The following is a 19478-nucleotide window of genomic DNA, read 5'->3' on the forward strand; positions in this document are numbered from 1 at the left end:
ATAATAAAAATGTAGAAAATTAATTTCCCTGAATGTAAAAGAAACATGATGAACTGATTCTAACATCTGATCCAGTCAAACTGGTTTAAAGAGTCCAAACCAGCAGAACCAGAACATTTGATCAATAAAGAAACTCAAAGTTTTCTATCAGCCTGGATGAGTTGAGCTATTTCTGCTGGTTCCTGATCATCAGCTGGAGACCCGACTTGGTAACTGGATCAGAACCACTCAGTTTCTTCATTAATGGCCTTGGGTTCTTATTAAAGCTGCTGAAAGCCAATGGAGGCCATTATTTCCTATTTCCCATTATTTTTTTAAACAGGTTGTTATGAAATAAAATATATTAGAATAAAAGCATTAATTAAACTAATGTTTAAAGTATAAATGAATAATTTTATTGTATAAATAAAGAAAGCAAACCTCAGATTCTTCACTTTACTGACTGAACTCTCCAGGATCTCAACCAGAGGCTTCAGATCAGAGTCTCCACCTTCATTTATGTAGATCTGATTTATTTCCAGTTCAGTCAGATCTGGGTTGGACTTCAGAGCCGAGGCCAAAACTTCACATTCAGCCTTTCGGATCAAACAGCCACCAAGTCTGTGATTAGAGAAGAAATAAATTCAGTTCTAATGAAATCAATCTGGATCATAAACAGACTAAAATATGATAACAGTGATGTCATCATCTGATCAACATCTGATCTTCAATTTACTGAGTTTGACCCCACAGAGAATCTGTGCAGTTCCTGGTTAAAGTCCAGGTTCTGGTTCTGGTTCTGGTCCAGGCTTCATGTCCTCAGACCTTCAGCTGCAGTCAGATGTTGAAGATCTTCTATCATCTGTGAAGGAAAGTTCAGTTTTCTCTGCAGCATCTGATGGAGCTGCAGCATCAGAGCCTCAAAGGAGCTGAAGCAGCTGATGAAGAGGCTGACTGAGCTGATGAAGGAAACTACTGGAGATGATGGAGAGGAGGAGGAACTGCTCACGGCTCGGACTTGGACTAGACCGTGTGGCTCAGAGGAACCAAGGTTTGGATGTTAGAAGAAATTGTTGCTAAACTCTTAAAGAGCTGAAGACCAAAACAGAGCGTTTGGGTCCAGCAGCATTTTTCATGGTGAAGCAGTGAAAGTTCTCCAGTAACTAGAAGAGGCTGGGATGTCTAAAGAGTTGAAGCTCATGTCTCTCCAGGTCTTCATGGCTAACAGCTTCAACAAAAGCTGCAGATGAAGAGTTGATGAGGAAAATGGTTCCAGCTCTGGAAGCAGAGTTCTCAGAGCTTTGGGAGGATCTGACAGAAACTAGGACTTTTTCTGGAGCCAGACAACAATCACCACATTTTGCTCTCATTTACAAACTCAGAGGAAACTAGTGGGAGGAGGAAAAGTTGGTTCACTAAGTTTCTAACTGGTTTCCATGACAACAGCAGCAATTATTGGGGTTATTTTAAAGTGTCCATCAAACCTAAACAGTGATTTTATAATTTAAAAAAGACGAAGATCCTAAAAGGAGTAGCGGCTCAATGAGTGAAGAGGAGTTTAAAGTGTAAAAGTCTCTCTGGCTGATTGGATCTTTCAGACAAAATAGATTTTTTTCTAGAGTTCAGGGTTTTCTATTAATTTAAACATGAAAACTGATAAAAAGTTAAATATTTTTAAAATGATCAAAATGTCTAAAACCAGAAGCTGCAGCTGTCCTGGATGAGCTGAATGTTTAGATGGTTGAATGGCTGAAATAGTCCAGAGGATGAAGGAAGAAGTTAAAGACCAAAAACATCCAGAAGCAACTTGAAGAAGAAGAAGAAACAGGAGGACAATAGAGCTGAATCAGCATTCACACAATGAAAACATCTGGACTCACCGAGCCTTTCTGCAGTTCCTCACAGCTGGAAACAGTGTCAGTCGTCTATAATGTGATGTGTTGTACTTCTCCAGGTCCAACTCATCCAGAACCTCTGACATCTGCAGCATGAAGGCCAGAGCTGAACAGTCAGTCTCTGAGAGCTGCTTCCCTGAATCCAGCAGCCGTTGGATCTCCTGATAAAATGAGACGTCGTTCATCTCCACCAGACAGTAGAAGATGTTGATGATTCTGTCAGGAGAGATATAGCCAATGCTCATTTTAGTGTACATCTCCTTCAGGTTGGTGATGATTCTCTGGATGGTTTCTGGACTGTTCTCTGTCTGACCCAGCAGATCTTCTAAGAGTCTCTGGTTGGACTCCACAGTGAGACCATGAAGGAAGCGGACAAACAGGTCCAGGTGGCCATTTTTACTGCTGAGGGATTTCTCCATGACTTTCTTCATGAACTCATCTAGAGATGTTTCTCTATATTCTTCTCCCAGAAACGTCTTGATCACCTTTGACTTCCTGCTGGTGAAACAGTGGAGCATGTAGACTGCAGCCAGAAACTCCTGGATGCTCAGATGAACAAAGGAGTAGACGGAGATGTCGCACGTCCCTCTCTCTCTTTTAAACATTTCAGTGAACACTCCTGAGAACAACGCAGCATCTTTGATGTTGATGCCGCACTTTTTGAGCTCTTTGTCATAGAAGATCAGGTTTCCCTCCAGCAGCTGCTCAAAAGCCAGTTTTCCTAGAGACTCAATCAGCTTCTTGTTCTCTGGACTCCAGATTGATCTTGTCTTTTTTCCTCCATCATACTTTTCCTTCTTGATTGCGAAGTTAACCTCCAGGAATGCTATGTACATCTCAGTCAGAGTCTTTGGCAGTTTTTCTCCCTCTCTGGTCATCATCACATCCTCCAGAACTTTAGCAGTGATCCAGCAGAAAACTGGGATGTGACACATGATGTGGAGACTTTTTGATTTCTGGATGTGGGAGATGATCCTGCTGGCCTTCTCTTCATCATCTCTGAATCTCTTCCTGAAGTACTCCTCCTTCTGGGGGTCAGTGAACCCTCTGACCTCTGTTGCCATGCCGACACACTCGGCAGGGATCTGATTGGCTGCTGCAGGTCGTGTGGTTATCCAGAGGAGAGCAGAGGGAAGCAGTTTCCTCCTGATGAGGTTTGTCACCAGAACATCCACTGAGCTGGACTCTGTAACATCAGTCAGGATCGGATTGTTCTTGAAGTCCAGAGTAAATCGACTTTCATCCAGACCATCAAAGATGAACAGAACCTGGAACGTTTCAAAGCTGCTGATTTCTTTGGTTTTAGAAAATAATTGATGAATCAGTCCTAATAAACTGAACTTTTCTTCTTTCAACATATTCAGCTCTCTGAAAGTGAATGGAAATATGAAATCAATGTTCTGGTTGGTTTTGCCTTCAGCCCAGTCCAGAGTGAACTTCTGTGTTAACAGTGTTTTCCCAATGCCAGCCACTCCCATGGTCATCACTGTTCTGATTGGTTGATCTCTTCCAGGTGGGACTTTAAAGATGTCTTCTCTTCTGATTGTTTCTTGTTTCCTGGATGCTGTTTCAATGTGTCTGACCTCATGTTCCTGGTTGACCTCTCTAGTTAACCCCTCTGTGATGTGGAGCTCTGTGTAGATCTGGTTCAGAACGGTTTGATTTCCAGGTTCAGCGACGCCTTCAGAGAGACTCTGGAACTTCTTCTTCAGAGACGCTTTATAGTCACTCTGACACCGAATATCAAAATCTGAAGAAAGAGACAAAGACAGGAGAGGAGACACTTCAGCTGAACATAAGGAAAACAATAATTTTTTGATATCAGCTTTAATGGATGAGAAAAAAGTAAATCAATAAATAAAAAGCTAAAATTTTATAAAAACTCTGCATGGTAAGAAGAACGAAAGTCACGACTGTAACTACGGTTCGATGAATCCCAGATGACCACCAGAGGCGGTGATTAAAGCACTGGATGACGATTACCGACAGAGTCCTGAGAAATCACACACAGAAAAGAAACAACCCCGAAAACATGCCCACCTCACTGGGATGATGATGAGCACTGGGATAGGATCCCAGGTGAAAGGTGGCCCAGTTAACCCTGTAAAACCCAGCAAAGGTATTTGGGGATGACCAAGAGGCTGCTGCACATATAGCCTCCAGAGTGACCCCAGACACCCAGCATCTCACGCTCACAGGACTCGGTCAGGTCGAGCTGAAATCGCCACTCTTGACCCGTAAACCGACGAGCGAATAGGCCAGGAAACACGGCTGCACAATGTAACAAAAGCAAACCTGAAGCAGCTACGATAATAAATAAAGACAAGCCAGATATGGAGGCACAATATAAGAAAAAGCAATCCCAAAAACGGAAATTAATTGAAACCTTCAATTCATCCATGAGCTGAAGATGTTTGACCATCAATCTGCAGGCTCTCTGTTCTTCTTCATCACAGCATCTATTTTGTTGCAGTCCTTGTCTGCTCTGGTTTGGTTCTTCTCAAGTTGACCTTCTATCTCTGAATGTTTAAAGACGCGATCTGATAGAAGGTCATCAAGGAGCTGTTAACTCTCAATATTATTGGTGAATATTGTGATGAAAATATTGACTGATTAACAAACATTTTCATCACTTTTTTTCTCCTTTCTTTATCATCACCAGCACATAAGTTCCAGTTACACCAGCTGAAATAATTGATCACTAAAAGACTTTTAAACCTTGAATTTCCAAATCTCAACTAAAGACGTGGATCTGGTCCAACAGAGACGACAGGAGGCTCTGATTGGAGGAGTTCAGTCTCACCTGGAGAACAGCTGCTCTGATTGGCTGTCGGCCGTTCAGCTCCTGTTCTGGGTCTTTCTTCACACTCACAGCTCCTGTAAAGACATTTCTTCATCAGTGAAATATTTCACTAGCAACAGGCTGGAGCTGAAGATGTTCATGAAGGTCCACCACAAAGTAGAGACCAGAACTGGGTCAGAACAGAACCTGAGATCATTGATGATCTCTGGTGTGAAGTTCTTCATTGTATCATATCTGGTATCATGACTGATACCAGTGTTCCCAGTCTGGAAGCTCCAGTGCTTCACTGGGTTTAGAGACAATCTGAGTCGTTGCTCCTCACATTGTTGGTTGTTTTTGTTTTCATGCAACATTTTCATCATTGATTCATTCAGACTTTCATTCAAACTCTGATTTACTGACCAACATCCTTCATGACTAACTTTAAATTAATATCTCAGAAAATTAAGTTACTGTTTATTAAAACACTGAAGATCAACCAGTTAATATCTTTTATTTTATATCTCTATAGATTCACATGAATCAGTTAGAAAATGGTTTCTTACTTTCTGTCTGATGGTCCAGGTTCATTACTGAAGTATGGAGGATCATGTTTGGACCGGTCACTCCTCATAGATGGACTGATACCCATCTTTCATCTTCTGGCCTTTTGGAGAGAGAAACCAGAACCAGTCAGTCCAGTGATCTGGTTCCAGTAACTGTCCTGTGAAGCAGAAAGCTGGTTCCCATCATGTGTTCAGAGGATCAGAGTGAATCAGGTGAATGAATGAGTGAACATTTCCTATGAACTAGTGAACTTATTTAGCTCCCAGTGGACTTGAACGCATCATGACTCTATTGTAGCTCTGTATGGAGGGAGTCAGTGAGCAGAAGGTTCTGAGGGAGCAGCAGCTCAGGTCGGGTCCACAGCTCTCCTCCAGACAGAACCGGGTCCAGCTGGGATCTCAGCAACATGTCAGCCTCTGTGTGCAGCTCAGCAGGATTTCCTCTCAGCTCAAGAGACACAAAGCAGCTTTCAGGGACCACAGCATCCAGCTGAGGTACCAGCTGGACCCACTGCAAGGAATCATGGGTAAACAGCTGCTTCAATAGGGGGATGAAGCCCCCAAACACTCAGCGAGGCCTGAAACATATTTAGTCTATTGATCTGATTGAACTTCAAAATAAAGAGACACATTAATGCAACTCTTTTAGTCAGAAACTAGTTTGTTACAACTGATCTAAAATGTTTGTGAAATTATTTATTTTATTATTATTGCTCCATTTAAAAGTTTTGTTATTTTTAGGGTTGAACCGACTGCAGTTTTCTGGCTGATCGATTCCCATTTTGCAGATACTGATTGCTAAACACAGCAACCTTTCAGGTAAGAGTCAGTCTGGATCTGGATGCATTTTTCCAGCAGAGCTTTGAGAGACAAAGAGTTTCTTCCTGCTGAAAGGAGCAACAAGAGGAAAACCTGGAAAAAGATCAAACTCAGTGAGGAGGAAGAGAGGAAATCTGTGGACGGCTTAAAGCCGGTTCTGATCCACAGACAAGAGAAACATCAGTTTCTGCTGAACCCCAGACTGATGAGGGACGGAGTGATGTGATTCACTTCCTGCTGATTTCAACAAGCAGAGAAACTAGTTTACAATGTTTTAGTTCTGCTTTTTAGGTTAAAACACCAGAGAGAGTCGCTGCAGCAAGAACTGATGGACTGTAAAAGTTACATTAAGTTCTCAGTTTATTTAGATTAAATCTGAAAAGTTCATTATTGCTCCACACAAACAGATCAGCTTTAGATGCTGCTGTCATGGTAGGTCATAGCTGATCATTCACCAGGTTAACTGCGCAGTAACTGAGCTGTGTGTTTATAGTGTGTTCAATATTTCTCTTTTTGTTCCTTATAGTCGCATAATGTAACCTCACTTAGCATCACTTTATAAGCAGCAACGTCTCACAATAAAGTTTTTCATTTGATCTAATTCCTTTCTAGATCAGGCCTTCAATAAAGTAAACAGAGCGCTGCTGCGGGGACCAGGCCCTATGAGAGCCGAGCGACCCAGGCCGAGGTGACTGAGGCCCCGGGAAGCCTCGGTGGGCTCATCGGTTAGAAAGGCTCCAGAGAGCCGAGAGACACGGAGGGACCCGGAGCGGCAACACTTACCTCTAGTAACAAGTCAGCAAGTTATTTCCATCCTGCAGCTCAAAATGGAGGCTGATCTGAAGGAGACCAAAGTTGGTTTGAGTTTCTATTTTCACAGGAAGTTACGTAACTTGTGTTTTCCTCTAGAGCCAAAGTTTGATTCATCTGAATAAACATTAATAGTTCAGTTAGATTTAACAGAGTGAAAAAACTAGAGTGAAGATGGAAAAGCTTCAGTATTTCTGTTTTGCTGTTAGTGAAGCAGATCTGAAGCTGAGCAGCTTTTTTCATGGATTCAGCAGAAAACCAGCAGAACAAACTGCAGTTTAACAGGCGTTTGATGGAGGATTATGAGCGCTCACTGCCCTCTGGTGGTGAACTATCGCAACTACAGATATTCCTCTTCATATTAATTACAGTTTATTTGATCTCATTTTCACTTTTATCAGGCCAAATCAAATCAGCTTACATTAATGTTAAATAAGAGTCACTGCAGGGTTAGTACATGGAAAATAAAACTTATTCTATAAAAATCCTCCAAAAACGATTCACTGTGGGAAATTTTGAGACTCAAGGCCTGAAAAAATATAAATAATAAAAATGTGTTTGAAATAAAATTCAATCACCTGCGATAGGAGCATCAAGCAGGATGAAAGCAGCTAATAGAGAAAAATTAAATATAAAAAGTTAATAAAGTTGAAATTATTAGTACTTAATATTACTTAGTTAATTGCAGTCGTTTGTAGAACTGAATTAATCAGTAAATAAATGTATTACACATACAATATTATGCTGCTGCTGTTAATGTCATTTAAATACTTTTATCTGTTTTTAAAGACTGTCTACAGAAATAAGAAAAGATCCGCCGTCAGATCGTCCACCATACCTGCAGAGACGATACGGGTCAGAACCACCTGAGGTTCGATCCCAAAATAAGAAACTGGAATCGACTCCACCTGCTGCCAGCGGCGCCTCGGGTCCGACTACGACCAAACCGACGTGGTGGTCCTTACAGAACTGAGCCAGGATGCTGTGGTTGCTCACCGACACCTCTGCAGAAACGCAACAGAAAGATACAGATGCTCACCTCTGTTTTTCAATTCTGTCAAGTGACTTCAGCTAAAATACATCCTATGTTGAGCAGTTAGCAGGTCCAACAGCCCCTCAGGTACCAGAGTTGCTGATCTTGCCGCAGCTGGCGGTTCCTGCGTTTCCGGGAGCCACCAGAACCTGCTGGACCCGGGGCGACTGGGCCAGCTTCCAGGCCAGCGCGTGTTCCCGTCCCCCGCCTCCTACCACCAGAACCCGCTCCGCCATCGCAACTGGAACCACAAGAGATTCGACTTGAAGGAGGATTTCCTCTCACCGTGTGAAGCCACCGTGCAATCATGCAAGCGCTGACCTTTAGCAGGAAGAGCCGTGACCTTTTCCAGGGGATGGAGGTCCGATGAAATCGTAGAGATCAAACCAATGAGCTGGAAGAAAAACGAAACTGGACTTTTAACACAATCGGCATTGATGTGGAGCCCCAGATTACTGCAGAAACAGAGTAAAGATAAACGGGCCAATCTCTGGGAGAACAGAGAGTCCAGTGTTGGACCCTGGCTGAACATGTTCAACTCTGATTGGAGTCACTGGGCTCATGTGACCTCCTGAAACCAACTGATAGAAAAGTACATCTAATAAGCTGGGAGCAGATTTAAAATGCCGCTAGAAAATAATGAAGGTTTTATTTGCATCCATCACTTTTAAGCGTTTCTTTTCTAAATATTGTTGACTTTAAAGTGAATCTAGCAGCAAAAAGACGTCGACATGCACAAAATTTACCAACCTCTGTTGTTATGAACCAAGAATTACTCGCAGCCCGTTTCGCCTGCTGTGCTTTCCCCGCTCTCCGTGGGTGGACTGACCCTCCGTGGAAGCTGCGGGGACACACGTGACGCAACTAAACATTAACACACACACACACACACACTGCGTGGAGTCACAGTGAGAAAAACATGCAAAGTTTGCACAAAAACTAAATTACTAACGAAAAAAGAGAGAGAACAGAGAAGCTAAAACCGTCGACACGTGTGGAGTCTTACCTTCACCAAATGATGGGAGGAACACTTTTTGGATTCCACTACTTCCTATGGGAGAGGAAGCGCAAAGCATGACGGGAGACGTAGTTCGTTTACCGCTAAACTGTAAAATAAATAGTTAACATTTACCTTTAATACACTTTCTAAAGCAATAATGAAGCTTCAATCATCGTTAGAGCTAAATTAGGATTTTAACTATTTCACTACCATAGATGTGGTTAAAATCTATGGCCAGCAAACAGCAAAGGGAAGAAGTTTGTTATCAGATTTAAGAGTTACTACTAACAACATTACTTCCTGAAGTTTCTTAGGAGACCACTCAGATGTTGCTCTGATGAAAACCACCCGTGGGATGAAAGTGCAGAAAACCTTCTGGTCGATGGATTCGCCACTGAGCAGCTGTGCTGGTTCAAACACTTTACTAGGAGTACTAGGTTTTCGATTTCTCCCCAGACTTACTGAAACAGTGCCAAAAGAACCAACGACTGATGGCTCAAATTAGCATCCATTCTTCAATTGTAAATGTGGTCGTTGACCGTCAGGCCAGTGTGAATAGTCCATGTTGGGGGTGGGTATCTATGATACCAACAGGAGATCAGATCTCCTGTAGGTAATGCTCTTCAGTCTAGTTTTGAAGCATACATGAAGTGTTTTTGGAGAGATGTGACCTTTTGCAGCTGATCCATGATGTTGTGCTGCATTATCCAGTCTAAGTCTAAGGAACAATTGTGCAACTGTGAGATGCGTTGAGGCCATTACCAGGGTACTTATAAGGTAATGGCCTTATTTATTTACAGAACAAAAGCAATCCTTCAGGCCATTTGGACTATCTCCAGCCTATGTCAAAATGGACTAACTCCAGCATTTCTAGTGTTTTAAGCATCTGGAAGCACCTTAGGCTCCTCCCCCTTTCAGGTGACAACAAACACCTTTATTTTCATGTTTTCCTTTGTATGAGTTGAGCTGTAAAACTTTAGGTCAGATTTGAACTTTTCAGGTTTTTCTCAGTTTTCTGCTCATTTCCAGCCAACATTTTATTGCAGGAAATCATTTCAGGAAGGAACCAGAAGATTCAGGAGTCTGGGAGATGAGACTGTAACCGACCTGAACACTGAGGCCCCAGAGCGCCCCCTGCAGGATCTGCTGCACCATCTCCGTTTCCAGCAGCAAACCAATCATCTGTTGGTCCAGACAGAAAAGCTGAAGCTGTCAGTGAAGCAGATCAGAAGCTGAGCAGCAGAAACCCAGAAGAACTGGAAGCATCAGCAGGAGATGAACTGGACCTGTGCGAGGACGCCGCCGGTGGTCCATATGGTCGGCTGTCGTTTTCTGTGTGTGTCCGGCTGACTCACGCAGAGCGCCACCAACGCTGCGGCTGCTCCCACCGCAACAAACCGGATCAGATGGCGGTTTTCCTCTAATGCTGGAGATCCGCTTCAATCTACAGTGTGCTGCTTTACATTTGACAGGCAAGACGCACAGTAAGAATAGTTGTAGAAGAATTTGTTGATAAACTCAGCTTTTCAAAAATTGTGGCTAATTATGATTTAACAAAAGAAGAAATTTCACTTTTTCTGCAACAAAAAGTGAAACAGTTTGAAAATTGCTGTCTGTGTTTACTCAGGTTGTATTTGTCAAATAAAATCTGTTAGATATGAAATATTGAAGTATTAAAAAGAAGAGAAAATCTTTAATGATTTAGAGATGCTTTTACAAAGCAACATGCTATGTCCCTGCTCTGCCTTAGTATAAATAAAAAAGGACAGAAAGGAAAAAGTTATATATTGATTTATTTTTTATTAAAATAAAAAACTTAGTTTTTTATAAATTGTTTTGCTACTTAAACCACTTTTTTTCTGGAATAAATTACCAACAATTCTATTTGAGATACTCCGGTGTGTAATTTTTTTTAAAGTACATGTTTCATCTGTTAAAGAACAAATACTCAGGATGAATTTTTTTTGTTTTAGTTAGGACTTGTTGTCAAATGTTGTTTCTTTCTCCGTTTACAACGTAGCAGTGAGCTGCATGCTTCTATAAAATGTAAGCGTCCACATTTGCCTCCCATCCAGGCCCTCCTACTGTCGATAACAGAATTTACCGCGCCTCCCCCACCAAAATCAATTTCTACACTCTGCGCAGTATTGAGCCGGGTTCTGCTGGAGGTGTCTTCCAGTTTAAGGAGAGTTTTTCCATTCCACTGTCACCACTTGCATGACGGACCACTTTAAAGTCAACAACTCAATGCAAGCGGTTTCCTGCTGTTGCTACGTGCTCATCCAGGAGGAGTGAATGATGAAAATCAATAACTCGATACCATCTGCCAAATTAACCTTGCTGTATTGTTTAACTAGAATCAATTGAAATGTATCTGTGATAGAATTGAAATGATTGATGTGCTTTTTGTGTTGCAGATGCTGCCATATCACAGTGCAATTGGAGCTATCTGAACATTGCACTGATCAGATGGAAATAACGAAATGAGTTGGTCCTTTCTGATCAAATAAAAACATAAATTTCTTCTTTTTGTAAGCAGAACGAGCAATGTAAAACAGGCAACTAGCAATATACTGCTAAAATCGGAGTCTGTAGCATATTTTATGTCACATGGCTGCAGGTGGGATGGGAACTCGGGTGCCAACGCTGCAGCTTGAGAGAATAAGGTGATGCCTGTGCCTGGCTGGTTTTGTCTCTCCAAAGACAAAAACTAAAGCTGTTTGAGAATATTTCTAATTGTTTCACACCAAAGAAAAAAACTGCTGCGCTCTTCAGTTAAGTTTGATTCTATGTATGTATGTATGTAATCAATGCTTGTTTTTTTTTTCTTGGTGCAGGGGATCATACCCAAATATAGCTTTACCAACCTTCTTTTTACGATGACATTTCATAGAATTGAAGATGCTGCATCCATCCATCGACTTACCCAATGCTGGAGCCCTTCATCATGTTGCTGATGGATCCGCTACCAACATCAATAATCTATCTACAAATCAATGTCACAGACGTTTGCCATATAGAATATTTTTTTAATGTTTTCTCATGTTGAAAAACCTAAGGTTTGTGCTAACCATAGTATGTACACAACCCACAACCCTGTGCATGTTTTGTTCTAACTCTGAGCATGCGTATGTGTTAATATCTAAATTAAGTCACCAAGAAACCAGACCATACATGTCAAAATGAACTGCAGAATAGCATGGTGCCTCTCAACTTTGCTGTGATAATAATATCAAGTCTTTTTTAGCAATTACATTGACTGCTTTGAGTGTGGTAAGTACCAGAAGAGCAGTGGTTGTCAAATTTGCTACTTAAGGTATTAATGAGCAGTGACTCTTTTCTCCAAGATAAGTGCTCAACCATAGTTACAACTTAAATGTTTAAGCACATGTACACACAAATGCTCCCCACTTTTTGTGAACGTAAGTGGGAAAACAAAAGGTAATTTGTTGTTTAGGAATGGTGCAGTATGAGCATACTTCAGCCAGGGATAGAACTTTAAATTTTTCCAGTGGAAAGCAACTTAATGAACAAAACTATCCTAACTTGGATAGCGCAGTGGATTACATATGTGCTTAGTACCTAAAAATACTAGGTTCAAGTCCTGTTTCCGACAGACACCGACCTTTAAAAGTTGGAGTTCTCCCAACTTTTTTGTAAACAGGACAAACGAAAAGTCATGTTTTCATTAGAAATGCTCAAATTTGCACTCCCAACATTGTGGCAAATATTTTCAGGAGAGGTGAAGATGTAACGGGTGGGTCAGTGACATTAAGCATTTGTTGTAAAAATTGGGTGTTATTTGCATTGTAACTAATGTCCTCATAAAGAGTCTAATATCTTTTTCTACAACCCAGGATGAAAAAAAGTCAATGTGTAGTGAAACTTTAAGAAAAAATACAAAACCTTTTTACTTGCTGTTGATCTCCATAAAAGCCTTTCAGCCAGAAATAAAATCAAAGGATGACAGTGAATCACATTTGTGGTATTTGTAGAAGTTTGAGCGTCTAGGCTGCCAGGTGCTTGGATGGCACACTGGATAAAGACTGTGCTTTGGTTCTGATGGTTCTTAGTTCAAGACCTGCTTAAGGCATGGTTTTAAAATTTTACAAGGAAAACTGACTATGTGGTATTTGTAGAAGTTCAAGAGTCACAGTTGCCAGGTGCTTGGATGGCACACTGGATAAAGACTGTGCTTTGGTCCCGATGATTCTTAGTTCAAAACCTGCATGGTTTTAAATTTTCAAGAGGAAAACTGACTATGTGGTATTTGTAGAAGTTCAAGAGTCACAGTTGCCAGGTGCTTGGATGGCACACTGGATAAAGACTGTGCTTTGGTCCCGATGATTCTTAGTTCAAGACCTGCATGGTTTTAAATTTTCAAGAGGAAAACTGACTATGTGGTATTTGTAGAAGTTCGAGCGTCACGGTTGCCAGTTGCTTGGATGGCACACTGGATAAAGACTGTGCTTTGGTCCCGATGATTCTTAGTTCAAGACCTGCATGGTTTTAAATTTTCAAGAGGAAAACTGACTATGTGGTATTTGTAGAAGTTCGAGCGTCACGGTTGCCAGTTGCCTGGATGGCACAGTGGATAAAGACTGAGCTTTGGTCCCGATGATTCTTAGTTCAAGACCTGCTTAAGGCATGGTTTTGCTGTAAAATATTGTGAGGATGAACAGGTAATTCCCCAAGCAGAAGAAGTGGGGGGGGCTGGGGGGGGGGGAGAGGAGAAGAGGGGGGGGTTAACGGGGGGGTCAAGCAGAAGAAGAGGGGGGGGGACGAGGAGAAGAAGTGGGGGGGGCTAGGGGGGGGGAGAGGAGAAGAGGGGGGGGGACAAGCAGGAGAAGTGGGGGGGGTTAACGGGGGGGGGGACAAGCAGGAGAAGGGGGGGGTTAACGGGGGGGAGAGAGGAGAAGAGGGGGGGGGTTAACGGGGGGGTCAAGCAGGAGAAGTGGGGGGGGTTAACGGGGGGGGAGAGGAGAGAAGAGGGGGGGGTCAAGCAGAAGAAGAGGGGGGGGGACGAGGAGAAGAAGTGGGGGGGGCTGGGGGGGGGAGAGGAGAAGAGGGGGGGGGGGACAAGCAGGAGAAGTGGGGGGGTGGGTTAACGGGGGGGGGGGGACAAGCAGGAGAAGGTGGGGGGTTAACGGGGGGGGGAGAGAGGAGAAGAGGGGGGGGGTCAAGCAGAAGAAGAGGGGGGGGGACGAGGGAGAAGAAGGGGGGGGGGGCTGGGGGGGAGAGGAGAAGAGGGGGGGGTCAAGCAGAAGAAGAGGGGGGGGACGAGGAGAAGAAGTGGGGGGGGCTGGGGGGGGGGGAGAGGAGAAGAGGGGGGGGACAAGCAGGAGAAGTGGGGGGGGTTAAGGGGGGGGGGGGACAAGCAGGAGAGAAGTGGGGGGGGTTAACGGGGGGGGAGAGAGGAGAAGAGGGGGGGGTTCAAGCAGAAGAAGAGGGGGGGGGACGAGGAGAAGAAGTGGGGGGGGCTGGGGGGGGGAGAGGAGAAGAGGGGGGGGACAAGCAGGAGAAGTGGGGGGGGTTAACGGGGGGGGGGGACAAGCAGGAGAAGTGGGGGGGGTTAACGGGGGGGGAGAGAGGAGAAGAGGGGGGGGTCAAGCAGAAGAAGAGGGGGGGGGGCGAGGAGAAGAAGTGGGGGGGGCTGGGGGGGGAGAGGAGAAGAGGGGGGGGGGTCAAGCAGAAGAAGAGGGGGGGGGGGGAGAAGGGGGGCACAAGAAGAGTAGGGGGGACAAGAAGAGGAGGAGGAGAGAGAGTAGGGGGGACAAGAAGAGGAGGAGGAGAGAGAGTAGGGGGCACAAGAAGAGTGTCCCCCTCCCCCCCGTAGGGGGGGAGGGGGACACTCTTCTAGTAGTGTTCCCCTCCCCCCGGAGGGGGGAGGGGAACACTACTAGAAGAGTAGGGGGGACAAGAAGAGGAGGGAGGAGGAGGAGGAGGAGGAGGAGGAGCGGGGGGAGGGCAAGAAGAGTGTTTTTTAAAACCATGCTGGTCTTGAACTAAGAACCATCGGGACCAAAGCACAGTCTTTATCCAGTGTGCCATATTTTCTAATATTTTGCCAAGTGATTGATGGTTTGCTGAGCTGTACAGATCGCTGATTCTTGGGCATAAAGTGACGTGACGGTTTGACCAGCTTGAATAGCTCATGATCAGATGTTGGTATGAAATCTCTTCAGTTGGAAATTGCTTCTTCTCCATGTGGTTCCTCCTCCTCTCCCCGGACCCTGAGGTTGAGCACTGCTTTGCATACTCTGGACATTTTCCTGCTGATTTTGCAACACACTGATTTGTGCTGGTGCCCTTTAGTTGTGCGGACCAGATAGAGTGCAGCCTTTGTGAGCAACTAGCCCCTTCGCTAAGTTGAGTACAAACTAAATACAGACTTCCATTTTATGTCCTCATGCGGGGTGAGGTGAAAAAGTTTCAGGTCTCATCAAATGGAGAATGATCAACTTACACTGGAAGAAAAAAAAACACACACACACACACATGAATTATTCATGACTCAGCAGAAGATAAGGACCTCTTTGGCTGTTAAGTCATCCCTCTAGATGCCAGGCAACATCTGTTTGAGCAATTGGTCCCTTGCTACCTGAATGGTTAATTACCCAATGATTAAACTGGTTGACCGTATCGACACGGGGGTTTTTAGAGCCTCAAAAAGCAATACAAAGTCGGAGAAATATATATATATATAAATTTACAACACTGATTTCTCAGAATTCTTCCTCTAGAACCTCCAATTGGTCCAGAAAACAAGTTCATTTCTTAAAACATTTTAGGTTTTCTTATTTCCTGTCAGCAAATTAAGCTAACCTGGCTGTTTTCTTTGACTGTTCAAGGTTTTAAGATTTTAGCTCTTAAAGCCTGAATCTTTCTTGTTTCTGTGAAATGTTAAAACACTCCAGATTTAAAAGTTTATTTTTTTCCCTCCTTCAGTTATTGTTGAAATCTTTTCTCAGAGCACACCGTAGACATTTTGGAAATTAAATGTTTGAACTGTATTTTTTATCAAGTTAGAGTAATAAAAGTTGTTGGCTACAAAAAGGACATAATGCCTTCACCGAGAGTGGCATTACATTAAAAAAACTACAAAAAGGAAAATGAAGCTCTTTAAAAGAATAAAATTCAATATCATAAAAAAGTCCTTGTATTTATTATTTTGCCATTTTACTTTGTGAATTATTTTCTGGTATCTTCTCTGGTAAACCCAAAATAGATAACAGATCTGGCCTTTGCAGTTGAAGTGCCTGTAGTAATAAATTAAGTGAACAATTGTTCACTTAAGAACAAATTTTCTTTCACTTTAGAGTAAAATCACAGAGGTAAAAAAAATAAATAAATAAATAGTAGATGCAGTTGTAAGGTCTTTTGCATAACAGTAATGTGATGTTGGTCTTTGAAATCTAATTGTATTTCAGAAATACTGCAAAAATTGCCCATTTTCTAAATTGTGTCTATAGACGTTAAAAATCGTGATTGGCCAAACAAAATGCAACGGATCTTCTAAAACAAAGGAGGAGTCACTCTGAGTATCAAGGAGTGCATAAGTAAGTATTTCTTTCCCAGGATCCTTCACAGAGGACAGAAAAACTGGAATAATACTTGATGTGGCAGAAATGTTTCGGGTGAGTGCATGAGATAAAACACTGTGAGAAACCTGAGCTGTTTCTTCTGGAGAGATTGAAAACTGCTGACCAACATCCTGACATCTCACTCTGTCCTTGTGTAAACAAGTAGGATGATGTCGTCTACACTCTCCACAAACATGCCGCGTTTTACAGTCTTTCAATAAATGGCCTTTCCTTAAACATCCAAAACAAAGATGGTTCTGATATATAAATGATCTTTTGTCTTCCATTGATTTAACTGCAAATTTGGGACATTTAGCAACACTGTGTGATATGTCTGTACAAACCAAGCAAGGCAGTTTAGATTTCAGAACATGAGCAGTTTCTTGTTTCTTGAACTCCGTACTGGTATTAAAAGTCTTAGCTTTCCTGGAAAGATCATTTGAAGAAGTTTTAGACTTTAACAAAAATGGAGAAGCAATAGGATTACATGCTATACGTGCTTCCTTTTGTATAAATCTAGAAAAACATTCAAAAGATGGATATTCTCCACACGCTTCAAGCACTTCAACAACAACTCTACTCCATTTACGTACAACCCAGTCTGGTCATTTCTTCAAAATCTTATGATTTTCTTCACAATCATTTAAGATGGACAGTCCTTTTACTTGAGGCATAGCCTCTTCACAACTTTTCAAAAAGTCAGCAAAATCTCTGAGAGATAATGGATCATTTGGTGCAATCTTTGGCCATGACATAAGTTTATCCCTAAATGGGTTTCCATATCTGTCATGTACAACGGACCAAGCACCCTCATATGCGTCCTCAGAGCTTCTGTAAAAGAAACCTTCCACAGCCTGTCGGGCTTCTCCAGAGAGATAACCTTTCAAATACAACATTTTTTCCCCAACAGAGATGGATTTTGAATCAATTAAAGTTGTAAATGATATCTTAAAGTCCACAAATTTCAAAGGGTCACCTGAGAATATGGCAGGTTTCAGGAACAGGAAGGCGACTTAAACTCAATGAGCTCGTATAAGGCTTCAGCCAAGTTTACTGCAGGAATCTCAGAGCTTTGAGGTGGTAGAATTGATGCAGCCCTTGCAGCTGACTTTCTTGGGTGTTTTAAAATTTGCACTGATTTAACCTCAGGCTTAAAATCAAGATTTTCCCCTTCCTACCCCATCTTCAAGTCTGCTATAAACATCAAGCCGAGCTGCAGCCCATTTTAACTTCCATATCTGTTTTGCATTACCTTTAACTTGCTCTTCTCCTCATCAAGCTGCTGTAGCACTTTCAGCTTCCTTCTGCTTCATTTCTGCCATAATCTGGGACTCATGACGCTTCCAGTCACATCAAGCTTACTGACTCTCGCATGTTGAGCTTCAATCTCCAACATGGATTTAACTTGTACCTTTTTAGCCGCAAGATCAGCTTCTGCCATTACACGCCCTTGAGAAACTTGGAGCTGGTAATTGATGACCACATGAAGAACATTCAGTAGAGATTTCTCCAAAAACAGACTGATATTCGTCTCTATTTAAGACTTCTCGCGCTCTTTCCTTTTCAACTTCTTGATTAAATTTTCTTCAACAATACCCCCTTCTAAACGCTTACACACAAGATCATAAATCTCATTTGTTAGTATAGTACAGGCATCTAGTTTCTGCACAATATCTGGAGTATTTAAAGAATTACGTTTGAAGAAACTCATAATTCTGTTTCACTTTATCAAGACTGTTTTGGATCTGCTGATTTATTTCATCCAGATTTTCCTGAGAGCAAAAACCCTCTTAATTGCGTCCTGGCTTCTCTGGCGATTTGTTTCCAGGATGCATAAGATTTAATCCATAAACAATCTGCGTCATACGTAATTTAGAAAATTCTTAATTTACTTTAGTCTACTATCTGTTTACAACATATATACACATACATACTTTTAAGTACAATTCAACAACCTGGATGTCCATTGTGACAATATTTTATTAACATTTATTATAAAACCCTACTGTATTGTTTTTACCTCTAAAATATATATTTCTCAAATATCAATTGTTACAGCTAATCATGGATCCATTTAAGTGAATTTAAAGCAAGGACACTCTGCGCTCGGAGATTCGGATCAACTGACAAAACAGTTGGATTTTTATTTGCAGATTTTGGTTCAGCTGCTAAATAAAAGCTGGAGAGTTTATATTTGGAAACCAGTGTAGAGTCTGAAACTTGTATATATTTAAAACTCAATAATACATCCAGGCTGAAGCCTTTGTGCTATGAGTGACCTACACATTCAACAGACTCAGGCTGCCATATACAGATAAACACCACAGCTGGGAGGTCCAACATATACAAACAGTGGTGCCAAAGCACGTTGACATGTGGCAAGAGGAAGATGGAATCGAACCTACGCCCTTCCTATTACAAGACAACAACGCTACTCTCAGAATCTTGACTTTTGGATCCCACAGAGGAATGTTACTGACAACCTCAAAATATACTTCAGTTTTCCTGATTCAGCTCAATTCTTCCTCTAAAACCAGGTTCTGAGTCTCTGACGTCAGCAATTATAAATCACTGCAATTAATAAACATGATTTGATTTTAAAATAATTGGACATCATTTATTCTCCTTGTTAATTTATCATTTCTTTCATACGTTTTATTCGTTGTTAGCTTTCAGTGCCTGCGATGGACTGGTGACCTGTCCAGGGTGAACCCCGCCTCTCGTCTGGTGACAGCTGGAGCTGGGCCCCACCGGCCCCCCTCACCACCCTGCAGGGATCAACGTGTTCAGATCATGGATGGAAAGATTTGATGGTAGATTGTCTCCCTTAAGACCTCACTGAAAACAGCTCATAGTTGATGCCTCAACATCAACTGATTCTATCATATTGCTGACTATTTTTTCTACTTCTAACATAAACAGGTAAAGAAGTAACCTAGAAATGTTTTCCCAGCCCAGGCATCGGTCCCAATCATCATCAGTTCTGATGATGTCACATGCACAGCGAGTCC

General features: G+C 42.3%; 2 protein-coding genes across 3 annotated transcripts in view; both read right to left on the bottom strand.

Moving 5' to 3' along the window:
- LOC116716305 (uncharacterized) overlaps window positions 1-19478 on the bottom strand; it is a 110794-nt gene that overhangs the window by 27027 nt on the left and 64289 nt on the right. The window contains exons 6-8 of the mRNA XM_032557225.1: window positions 8228-8278; window positions 7976-8125; window positions 7760-7855 (exon numbers count right to left, since the gene is read on the bottom strand). Coding sequence (XP_032413116.1) covers window positions 7760-7855; window positions 7976-8125; window positions 8228-8278 — 297 coding nt within the window. The remainder of the gene's footprint in view (window positions 1-7759; window positions 7856-7975; window positions 8126-8227; window positions 8279-19478) is intronic.
- On the bottom strand, window positions 7085-10642 carry LOC116715936 (uncharacterized). Of its 2 annotated transcripts, none has more exons than XM_032556707.1 (7): window positions 9992-10642; window positions 8891-8935; window positions 8635-8748; window positions 8206-8278; window positions 7976-8125; window positions 7690-7855; window positions 7085-7462 (listed from the first exon to the last, which is right to left on the bottom strand). In XM_032556707.1, the coding sequence occupies exons 1-7, from the start codon at window positions 10064-10066 to the stop codon at window positions 7444-7446; spliced, it is 642 nt and encodes a 213-aa protein (XP_032412598.1). In that variant the 5' UTR covers window positions 10067-10642; the 3' UTR covers window positions 7085-7443. The 2 variants fall into 2 exon arrangements, with proteins under 2 accessions (XP_032412598.1, XP_032412599.1); XM_032556708.1 differs by having other exon boundaries at window positions 7085-7689; window positions 7760-7855; window positions 9992-10640.

Source organism: Xiphophorus hellerii, chromosome 24 (assembly GCF_003331165.1).
Source record: "Xiphophorus hellerii strain 12219 chromosome 24, Xiphophorus_hellerii-4.1, whole genome shotgun sequence".
NCBI lineage: Eukaryota > Metazoa > Chordata > Actinopteri > Cyprinodontiformes > Poeciliidae > Xiphophorus > Xiphophorus hellerii.

Bases quoted from the DNA above. Each gene is read 5' to 3' on its own strand.
- LOC116715936 (XM_032556707.1), bottom strand. From the start codon at position 10,066: ATGATTGGTTTGCTGCTGGAAACGGAGATGGTGCAGCAGATCCTGCAG. The intron at 8,749-8,890 runs GTAAGACTCCAC...GTTAATGTTTAG, and splicing joins CCTCCCATCATTTGGTGAAG to TTGCGTCACGTGTGTCCCCG. The intron at 7,856-7,975 runs GTACCTGAGGGG...GCGTTTCTGCAG, and splicing joins CGGCAAGATCAGCAACTCTG to AGGTGTCGGTGAGCAACCAC.